Below are 10827 nucleotides of genomic sequence, written 5' to 3'. Positions count from 1 at the left end.
TACACATCATAACAGGACACGCAGATTCCATACAGGAACTTCTACATTTCCATGCTGGGTTTCCCTGCCTGATTTCAACAGCTGATTAATCCTGAGCAGTAATCAAAGTATGCTGGCAAGTTCATTATCTTTATTTTGAAAAATGATTAGGCTCTTTTTAAAAAATACACAAATCAGTCATAAAGACACAGTGTGGGTCCCCTGCTTCCTGACAGCACTATGTAGGTTGGCTTGCTTTCAGCGTAAGTGACAGAGGGCACAAAATAAAAATAACTTTCACTGGAATGGTTAGGAACAGATAAGCTTTGGAGAGAGGAATGCTTTGATTTTAAATTAGATCCTAAAGTTAGCTGGATATGCTGCAGTATAACATAAGGGGGAAGCCTGCTGTGTGATCTGTAGGCTTTTGTGCTAGAGCTGTTGTGAGCTTTAGCAATAGCAATGGCTGGATTGTCCTACTGGACTCTTATCTCTAGGGAAAACTAGATAGATAGATATCTTAGATGTCCTAATCAGAGAATATATAATGATATGACATTTATATTTTCAATTTTCTAATTTGGGCTTCTTTATGTAATGAGAACAGAGCTCAGAAGTAGCTGCTGTTTGTGGTTTGTGCTCTGCTCCTGCCCGTGAGTGCAGCACATGGCTCCTCAAGAGCCCTTGAGCTTTGCTGGAGGATTTGGGCATTCAAAAGAGAAGGGGCCAGACCTTTTCAGCACAGTCATCTGCAATGCCATGACCCCTTCTGCAACATATCCTGCTGCCAGGAACTGTACATTGCACTGCATTTACAACAGGTAAGGAAATGCTTCAAAGGTCCTGGCCTGATGCAATTCCATTTCTACACTGCATGACCTCATGTTTCCTTCAGCATGTCCATGCTGCAGTTCTGCTGTGGGTTTTTGTACAGAAATACCTGGCTCAGGCTCTGTGTGTCCATCTTGTAACTTCACATCTATGCATCTTTGACTGCCTTTCCGATACCTAAGAGTGGGGACTTTAAAACATGAGGTTTGGTGCTGTGGGTGGATGGAGCTAGGAGAACAGTAAGAGCTGCTGCACTTATTTTCTCTAGTATGGCAGCATGGAGTAACTATTTTAATTTGACCTAAGCTAGATCATGTGTCATGCACTGCAACCACTGGACACAACTAACTCACAACTGTGACAAGACAGGCAGAATCAAAACCCTGCATGAGATTTGTCAGCTCTAAATACTCCACCAGCAATACTGTGAATTTTTCAGATGGCAAGATTTCAAGTGAAGAATTAAGAATGCATGAATATTTAGATGCTGATTTTGTTTTAGAGAACTGTTTTCATGGCAGTGATTGAAGATCCAAAAAAGATCCCCTCACAATCTCTTCTTAAAGACATTGAATCTTAAAGGGATAACAGCATTAGCAATACCTGGTGATTCACTGCGGCTTCAGGTAAAACCGGTTCCATTGTATTCAAACCCATTAAGTGCTCTGTCGTAAAGACTGAGAATAAACTTAAAAGTGATTGCCACCACTGAATTTTCTAGGTGTTTAAATGGTAAACTACCCCCAAGTCTTTGCTTTTTTACATTTGCTCAAAAATAGTAGTAGTCAGAATCAGCAAAAGTAAAGGATTTGGGAGCAGCCGATGACAAATTAAGCAAGTATTTTGAACTTCAGCTCCATGGGCACGCATGTAATTTCCCAGTCATTTTCTTAAAGGATTATGGAAATAGAGGCTAAAGGTACAGCAGCCTTCAAAACTGAATTGCTTTGGCTGTTGGGAGGAGCATTTGATGGCAGCAATTAGCCTTGAAAATAAGAAGCAGCATCTCAGAAAATCTCTCCGTAAGCTCTGATGTTCCTGGCTCTGTGGTCCTTTACACTGGGCAGGGGTAGAAACTAGGAGTTTGAGGGCTCAGCAATGGGTGCAGTGGGGAAAAACAGCACCTATCACAGAGATGTAATATTAGCATGTCTTGATGCCCTCACTAACATGCACAGAGACTGCTACTGTTCAGTGAGGAAAAAGGGAAAGGTGAAAAGGCAATTAATTACCTTTCATCTTGATGCAAAACTCCCCCAATAGGTTTTCCAGCTCTGCTTCTATTGTACACATGTTCTGTGTTGGAAAAGAGAACAGTGAGGTCAGACAAACTGTCTTTCTGCCTTTTTTACCCCTTTTTCTGTTTTTAAGGTCTATTTGGATAGAAAGATTCTGTTGTGCAGATGAAAGATATTTTGCAATAAAATCCATCTGCTGGAGCCATCCTTGCTGTTTAGCTGTGTCTGCCCCTAAAAATGGCAGCTGAGCTATGCCTGCTCGCGCCGAAGCTGAATGTAACCCCACGCTCCTCTGCTGCGCTTTAATCCTCCCGTTGGCAGCAGGCAGCTGTGGCCCTTGAAGCGTAACCTGGTCACTGTCCCGGTCCTCCCCAGCCAGGACATGTGCCAGCAGCAGCAGCTCCGTGCCAGAGTGTCTCCTGGCATGATTTAATCTCTCAAGAAATGTGGGCCACATTAAGAAAAGGGACTGTGGGAGATGGGGACCGGACCCTCTCCAGTTCTTCAGATTTAGGAAGGTTATCACAGCTTGTGTGCTGGGGTATTTGCAACACTGTTAGACTCTTCTTCACCTACTGCCTGTTTAGTAAAATAGATGCAAATCACAGCAAGTAAAACTGGACAGGATGCAGCAGATGTCTGTATACACGTGGATTCCAGCCAACCTGCCACCCCAAAACCTATGGGGTGGGAAGGACATAGAATATATGCAGCAGGGCAAATTTTATGCTTTTTTCCTGTGCAGCAGTTCCTGGGTCTAACCCTGTTCTCACAGAGCACAAAGATTATTATTTCAAGAAACTCTTTGGGCCCATATAACCTGTCTTTGTAGGTAATCAGGTATTCACCTGAAGACAAACAAATAAATAATAATTCTTCTTTGTTGAGTTTGCTTTTAATTCTCTTATCTGAACTAAATTCTCCCCGAAATCAGTGGCAAAATTGCCATGGCAGACAACTAAACCAATGAGGATGTACCTCTGTGTACTCCTTGTAACTCCTGTTGATTTCAGTTAAACTCTCTCGAGCAGCTTTGCTGGCAGGAGACATTGCAAAGGCTTGCTTCATTTTGCTGGCACCATCACAGAGACGTCTTTGGATACAATAGGCTTCATAAAGCTCATCCACCTAGTGGGAACAATGAAGGTGCTTTTAAAAAAAACCTGACAAAACCCAACAAAATAAATCCAGCAAACAATGGAGTCATTTGCGTTACAAGGAAACTAAGCCAAACTGTTAGATCCACTGGAAGGGGTGAGCAAATGAAGCTGTGATACTGTTACAGCCTGCAATACAGAAACACAAGATAAAAATAACTTGCACTGTAAAAACCTTGTTACAGCAACACCAGATGCTGCCAGCAATTCACCTGCTTACTCTGCCTGCCTTTAACCATTGCTACTCTCTTTCCCCCCTGTCTGGGCTACGTGCAACCATAATGGTAGGGCAGGCACGTAACCTTCTCAAATATATAGGGATGGAGGAGCTCTTGCAAAGCCAACTGCAATATCCACACTGCCAAAGGGGACTGGACGCGTTAAAAGGCACATCTAACAGGGCCAGCGATGTCTTCTGTATTGCTAATGCCAGCCATGGGTCAAGGCTGTTGAAGTATTAGACTAACAGGGTAATATTGGAAGCAGAGAGTGATTTTTTTGATTTCTCACTGCTCATCCACCAGAAGTTGGAAGTCACAGTCAGAACAAGTAAAGGTCTTAGAAATAGTTGATGTCAAATTTAGGAACTATTTTGAACTTTAGTCCCATAGGCATTCATATAATTTCCTAGTCACCTTCTTAAAGTCCTTTGGCATGACTTTGGCACCCAGTATTTAGTAAACAACCTGGAAGTTTTGCAAAACCTACTGACACCATGTTTAAAGTCTCACAAGTATTTAGCTTCAGAGTGCAATGGATTTACATGAGTCCCATGCTTTGGTTTCCCTTTTCCCTCTAATCTCTGCACTGAATGCATACATTTACTCCATCTGAACTGTTTGGTAGAAGTCTACAGTGGTATAGCTGGTGTATCTGTATGTATGTATGTATATATATACACACCAGCTATATATAGTGATATATATTTATAAAAATTTAATCTGCCAGATACAGGATATGTAGGCTTTCTAATCTGACTTTATCAGGGTGAGGGGGAGGAAATGAACAGAGGAAGCTGTCTCTTCTTTCTGCTTCTAATGTCCCTGCTAAGATAGAGCAGTATTTGTTTTCTACCTAGAATAACATTTTCCCTCGTAATCTCTGACATCAAGCAATCGCCCCATGCCCCATGGTGCTTGTTGCCCAGTAGAGGATTTTCACAGAAGAGTTTCTCTCTATGATATCATCCAGCGCCTTGGTTTCCTCAGTCTGCGACTTTGTGTTGCTGCATTAGAGATGAGCCTGATGTGACAATCCAGGCGTGTTCCAAATCCCATTTTCCAAGCCTGCTTAACCCCTAACAAAAAGTGCGGTTGCTTATTTGTTTGGAAAGGGACTGTTCTTCCTGATGGCTTCGAAGCCTTGGGTTGACTTTTACAAGGCTAGCTTGGATTCCCGATGGCCAAAGCCCCTGACTTGAGGGATCTCTAACCAAAATAGGGACCGCTTTGCAAAGAGAAAGAGTTCAGCAAAGGGTAACGGAGGCACAGGTAGCATTTTGCCATTTCAAAGTTATAAAAAAAGCTTATTGGAGTCATATCCACTCTTATTTCTCTCTTGTAAGTCAGCAAGTTAAAGACAGCCACTATAAATAGCTGTCACTTGGTATTTACTTCTGCCATCCGGGTGCAGCATTAACCCAGGGCTGATGTCCTACTCCTGCCCATGTAAGCGAGGCTACGGCATGTGCAAATGGCCCCCTCAATATCTGGGGTCTGCAGCTGCACACCCCATTTTCCTTGCTCTACTTCCCCTACCAAGCGGTGGTAGGGAGATGGCAGAAGGCACTGCTGTGGCCCTGATTCAGTACTGCCAAAAAAACCTTTCTCTACCACTGGAAACAAAGACATTTCTTTACCTGGCTGAGCCCATCAGCTTTAAGACAGCACAGCTCGGCTCCTTTTGTCTCTGTTGCTGGGGGTTACAGAAAGTGAACCAATGTACTCGGCAAGCCTGAGTAATACTGACCAGCATTACCTCTTGCATTTGAGGCTTTTCAGTCCTATTATAAGCCCAGAAACTATTAAGCTCTGAGCAGGCTGGAGTGGGAAGGACTTGAATGGAAATGTTCTTTAAGCACTAATTTTGCCATTCATGTTGCCAGCAAGAGAGAAGGTGGTTTGGGGAACAAAATTTCCGTCTATCGCCTGATGATTTATATCTTTTTTCAGCTCCAAGAGTAAGAGAAGACTGAAATTAAAAGGTTTGGATAGGTTGTCATAATTGGAGCACTTCAAGCTGCGTGAGCACTTTTCAAATGACTCCCAAAAGACATTTCATCCGTCAAAAATAATTCATTCTTTTGTCAGGCTCAGAAAAGCAACTAATCGCTAGCAGATATGTTTATAACTAAGAGAATACATGCCATGGATTATGTCCAGCTCTAAAATGTATTAGTATAAATCACAAGTACCTCTGCTGAGTATTCTCACCAACGTAATCAAGTGGATGTGGGCCCCAAACCACGCAGCAAAAGTGTTAGCAGTGAAATCCAGGAATAAATCCAATCAAGCTGCTGTGTACAGTAGAGACAACTGCCAAATTAAATTACTTTCAGATGCAACTCTCTCTCTCTACCTATACTTTAACAATAAGCATTCAGTGAGATAGATTTTTCCCAGCAAGCGCCTGACTCTGTGTTCTCTCTGCCCCTAAAAACAGGCGGGAGTGTCTCAGGGCACGGCTGGACCTTGTGGGCTACAAACCATGTAGAAACCCTTTCTTTGGCTCCAACCACCAGCCCATCGCAGTAAAAATACCAAATCTGGGAGAGGCTTCACCAAGGCAGCCTCCCCAGAGCAGAGGGGTTTATTTTCCTAATAACGTAGGAGCAGAGGCAGCAGAAAGATGATAGGAGCGCCCGTTACCTTGCTGATGTGGAACTCCAGCCTTCTCATGTATCGTTCAACCGCTTTGATTTGCTGAAGGAAATGGAGAGGCACATTTAAATAAATCAGTAAGTCATCATCATACCAGCTCTGCTTGGGTCTTCAAGTCCCTGTAAGTCTGAGAAACTCTTCAAAACATTCAGAGTTCCGTTGCCTGTGAATTTGGAATTAGCTGTCCCCCCTTGCTACCATTAATCTGCTGCTGAAAATGGAGCTCACTGACTTCTGTACCTAATGTAGTTTTGAACAAAAATAAAGTTTTCCTTTGATGGGATTTCCTTATTTTTTTTCTTTAATTCTTAAAAAAGAAGGGGGAAAAAAGGATCAAAGCTTTTTTAGCTCGAAATATAGTATTTTGAGTATTTTGAAAACCTGAATTAAAATTGATCAGGTTTTGCATTTCAAAATCCATTCAGTTCTTCAGCTAACTGGTTCTGACAGCACAACCAAGCTTGACATTTTGAATGAAAAAAAAAATCAACAGACTTGTTCAGGAAACATTTTTGAAAGCTTTCATTTTGTTTCACCCAAATTTTCCTGCAGGGAAAAATATCTTTTTTTTTCAATTTTTCTTCCCCAGAACTGTCAGGAGTAGGGATGGGCTGGGGCTCCCACAGCCACCCTCCATGTGCCCCTGCCACAGTAAGTAAGTTTGATGCTAGGTTAGTGAGCACAGCTGGGTGGCAGAGGTGCCTGGCAAGTACCAGAGCCCTTGGGAAGGGGAGGGAAGTGGGACTTCTTCCTTCACGAATGTTAATTGTCAGGTAACTTTTCTCTAGGTGGTGTTGGCCTGGCTACTAGAGTCAGCTGAGGTTTCCCATGCCAGCTACGTACACCATACGTTTACTAATGCTTCCTTTCCAAACCAGAGTCAAAGTGGGTAACGTACCTTATCTAAGTCATACAGGACTCCCTGCAACAGAGAAGATGAAACCGTGATTAATTTTGCAACATAACAGCACCACGAGAAAGTAATGTTTGTCAGCCAACAGAAATCACAAACACAACCAGGACTGGAAGGGAAGAAGAGCATCAAGGCAAATTCCCTGTATCCTACTCCCACCCCCTGGCTGCTCCAGCACCTCGAGAAGGTTACTGAGCATCCGCATGATGAAAAAAAGCATGACACGTACCAGGCGTGAGTTTCTTTTCATGTCTTTTAACTGAGTGGTCAACTTATCCAGCTCTGTCTGGTGAACTTCCAGATACTCGCTGTAAACACAAACCAGAGAAGGGATGCATGAGCTCTGCAGCACATACTGACCTGGCTGCTGACCAACCTAAAAGCCAATCTGCACCACAAATTACTTTCCTCACTGGATGCGTTTTCAGACAAAAACTCATTTACACTGATCTGTACTAAAAGCAGCATTTGGGGAATAAATAGGAGCCACTTATTTAGCTGTGTATAAGAGCTTGGTGTTCTCCTTAACCATTTTCAAGTAAGCTGATCTACTGCTTAGGTTATGGGCTGCCGCCTTCCAGTCGCTGCCCTTGTATCTGGCTGGTGAAAGCCCCCTTATCGTCTGGGATGTTATCTTAAAGGTGATACAAGCCTCTGATAGGACTCTAGGAAATTCAGAGGGGGAGAAAAATCTAATGCTGAGATCCCAGCCTTTGGGAGCTTTCCTAGCAATTTGAGGGAAAATGGGATTCTACCCCTTGTATTCTTGATTCCCATACAGGTATTTCAGATCCTAAATGTTATAATCCAGGCACCAAGATGACTATCATTAAGGATCCTTGTTCTTGTGGTATGTTTCTCTAGGCTCTAAAACATCACAGAAATCTTCAATCAACAAGCAGGATAAGGGCTCTTACTCCAAGCCACTCTTCAGGGCTCGGTAGACCTCTTCCATCCTTTTAGGCTGGGGCTCTTTGGGCGTACTGCTGTTCTTGTGGCCCAGATTATGCATTTTCTTCACCTTTGCTTGGGGCTTCTTGAGTGCCGAGGAATTTTCAATAAAGGAGTTACACCTGCAAAATGAACATTAAAGAGGAGGAAAACCCTATAAATCACAATGATCTCAAAGGAGCATAGCTTGAAGAAATCTTCTGATATTGTCTCTGCTAGCAGAAACAAACCTGCTTCTGTGCCTGCCAGTTACAGGATTGCATTTGTTTATGAGTTACGAGGTCTCAGCAGCCTGGGACAGGAGCTGTCATCTTTTGATGTGCCAGTTGCCCTGCCAAGATGTAACTGCTGCTCTGGAAACACTGGGCTGAGTCTGAGGCTCATCAGACGTTTCTGTGTCTGACACCGTGCCTGTTCTGCCTCATGTTGCTCAGCCACAGCCATAAAAGGACTAAGCTACATCTAGGTGCTAAAAATGAAGAGGAGCCCAGATAATCTTGGGCATAAACTCTGGGTGCTTCTAAGGAAGACTGAAGCTTGATTAAGAGCATGTCTGGAGGACAGCATCATGCCACTGGTCTTCAGCATAGGTAGCTCCATATGGCAAAATGGATAGTTGTGCTGCATATAGGTGTCTCTTTGGTCACTCCATTGGGTGTAGGTCAGCACCTAACAACCACCACTGGCTTGAGCTGATGATGGGATGCAACCCTTTGCCTGCCATTCCTCCTCAATAGCTGACTGGTGGTGTGGCACTCAGAGACTTTACATGAGTTAAAATTAACCGTAAAGTAGTCTGTGGGTGCATCAGGAGCTGGCTGACTTGGTAAGTGCCTGACTCAAAGCCCTAAGCCCTGTCTTGCCAAAGGGCAGTGCAAGGAAAGGCTCTGCAGCCAAGCTCTGCCCTGTTTCCAGCAGGACATGAAGGCAGCCCTGCAAGGGAAGCAGAGTTGTTCTGAATTCATAGCAGCGTGGCAATGAGAGAACTGTATTTTAGGTAGCAACGGCCTTAAATTGGGGGCGGTGGGAAGTGCATCATGTTCCTGCACATTTCACGTGTTGAGAAGATCACTGCATAAGTTAGTAAATTAAAACGAGTCTCTGAAATGCTCTCACAGCTCTGAGGGATGTGAGGGAGCCTTGCATTAATAAGGAAGAGGCAAACAAGCACTTGGTAGCTAAGGCAGGGGGCAACAGCTTAATTACACAAACAATATAGAGAGAAATTTTAGCCAAGAAGAGTTTCTTCTGCAATCGCTTCTTTTTCATCTTCACCCTCCCTTAGCACCCGATTTGGAAACTCCTCTCAGAGAGCACAGCACTTGCCTGGAGCGTCTTTCCTGAAGCCCGCTGAAGCCAGCAAAGGACTGGCTTCTAATAATCCCATTAGGACCTCCTGGAGAGAATGAATGTGATCCTATTGACATGATGTCGGGGAGCCTGGAAGATATTCCTGAAAAACAATAGAAAGCAGGTCAGTGACAATGGAGGGTAAGAGGCCATGGTGAGGCAGGGACTGCCTGGTGCCCATCAGGCATGGTAAGGGGTAACTGAACCCCACGAGGGGCTGAGAGCCAGGGCATGAATCTGTTTGCATTGCCAAATTGTCCCACCACAAAAAAAAATGGTCCTATTTTCACTTCTGACTTATGCCCCAGGGTCTACTGAAAATGTGCTGGAGACACAAAGAGGGGTTGGATGTGGGACTAGAAACCAGATGCTTCAGCATGCTGATCCCAATGCTGTCACTGATTTCTGCTGTGCCTGGCATGCTTCTCCCCCAGCCCTGGTGTCCCCATCTGCCACATCAACGTATCCCGGAGATTATTTTGGGAGTATGTAGAGCTCTTGGGGGCACTCACCATCACTGGGAAGTGTTATTACAGATATTAAAATTAAAAAAATAAGGTTCATTCAGTATGAATCAGTATGAATCCTGCAGCTCCCCTTTGATCCTTTCTTGTTCTCCTCGTGGCTGTTCCCGCCTGGCTGCTGAGAAAGAAGATGCGGTGGGTGCATGCACAGACATGGCGTGCTGTGATGAAAAAGGGATGCTCTCCACCACGACAAGAGATGAGTAAACAAGCTCCTGGCACTGTATGCTCTGCATTTCATATGTTTTGGGGTGGATGAGGGGGTCTCAGCACCCTGGAAAGATGCCCTTGCTCTGTGTGTGTGCTCATTTTCAACGCCCAGCTCAGCATCTACACCAAACTAAGGTGATTTCAATCCACTCTCAAAGAAATCACAAACACTGTTGTGGTCCACAACAGCTCCATTACCTTTATGCTGCCCAAGGGGAGAGGGGGATGCGTCCCTCTTCCCCTTCTCCTTGATCTGCTGTTTTCCTTGTCTCAACCCTGCTGCTAGCTGCCCTCAGCAGACAACCAAGCAGATTCTTCTGCTGCCTTGGTTCTGTGCTGCTCTGGTGAGGTGAATGGCCTCACCCAGCTGTCTGAGGAGTATCACAGCCAGCTGAGGCCAGGCAGCATGGTAGGGAACAGGGAGTGAAGGGGGATGCTGGAGAAGTGGGCACTGGTCAGTGGGTGCTGCTAGGGACCAGCATCTCCATCCTGCAGGACCAGTCCTCTCACCACCTCCTCCCTTTCCAGGGTGCCAGCACAGCTGCTAACACTGTTGCACTGTGAAACAGATTGGGAAACTAGGCCAGCTTAAAAATAACCTGACAAAAAATGAAAAAGAGACCTTTTGGCAATTTTTTTTCCCCCTTTTATTTTAAAAGCGGGACCTGGCCTGCCCCATGCCTCCAGTTCATTTTGCTCTAACAGCTGGGCTAAGGGGCAAGTTTGGTGCCAAGGCAGGACTACATGGCAGACAGAGCTGATGCTCTTGTGAAACCACGACCTACAGGGAATGAG

General features: G+C 44.5%; 1 protein-coding gene across 1 annotated transcript in view; it reads right to left on the bottom strand.

Moving 5' to 3' along the window:
* FAM65B (family with sequence similarity 65, member B) overlaps nt 1-9393 on the bottom strand; it is a 21533-nt gene extending 12140 nt beyond the window's left edge. Inside the window, exons 1-7 of the mRNA XM_010181014.1 lie at nt 9275-9393; nt 7915-8070; nt 7227-7305; nt 6983-7006; nt 6073-6126; nt 3027-3176; nt 2043-2106 (exon numbers count right to left, since the gene is read on the bottom strand). Of these exons, the coding sequence (XP_010179316.1) occupies nt 2043-2106; nt 3027-3176; nt 6073-6126; nt 6983-7006; nt 7227-7305; nt 7915-8070; nt 9275-9375 (628 nt within the window). The 5' untranslated portion in view covers nt 9376-9393. The remainder of the gene's footprint in view (nt 1-2042; nt 2107-3026; nt 3177-6072; nt 6127-6982; nt 7007-7226; nt 7306-7914; nt 8071-9274) is intronic.
* Nucleotides 9394-10827: the final 1434 nt, after the last annotated feature.

Source organism: Mesitornis unicolor, unplaced genomic scaffold (assembly GCF_000695765.1).
Source record: "Mesitornis unicolor isolate BGI_N332 unplaced genomic scaffold, ASM69576v1 scaffold24693, whole genome shotgun sequence".
NCBI lineage: Eukaryota > Metazoa > Chordata > Aves > Mesitornithiformes > Mesitornithidae > Mesitornis > Mesitornis unicolor.
Note: the sequence above shows the minus strand (reverse complement) of the source record. Positions and strands in the feature narration are given on the sequence as shown.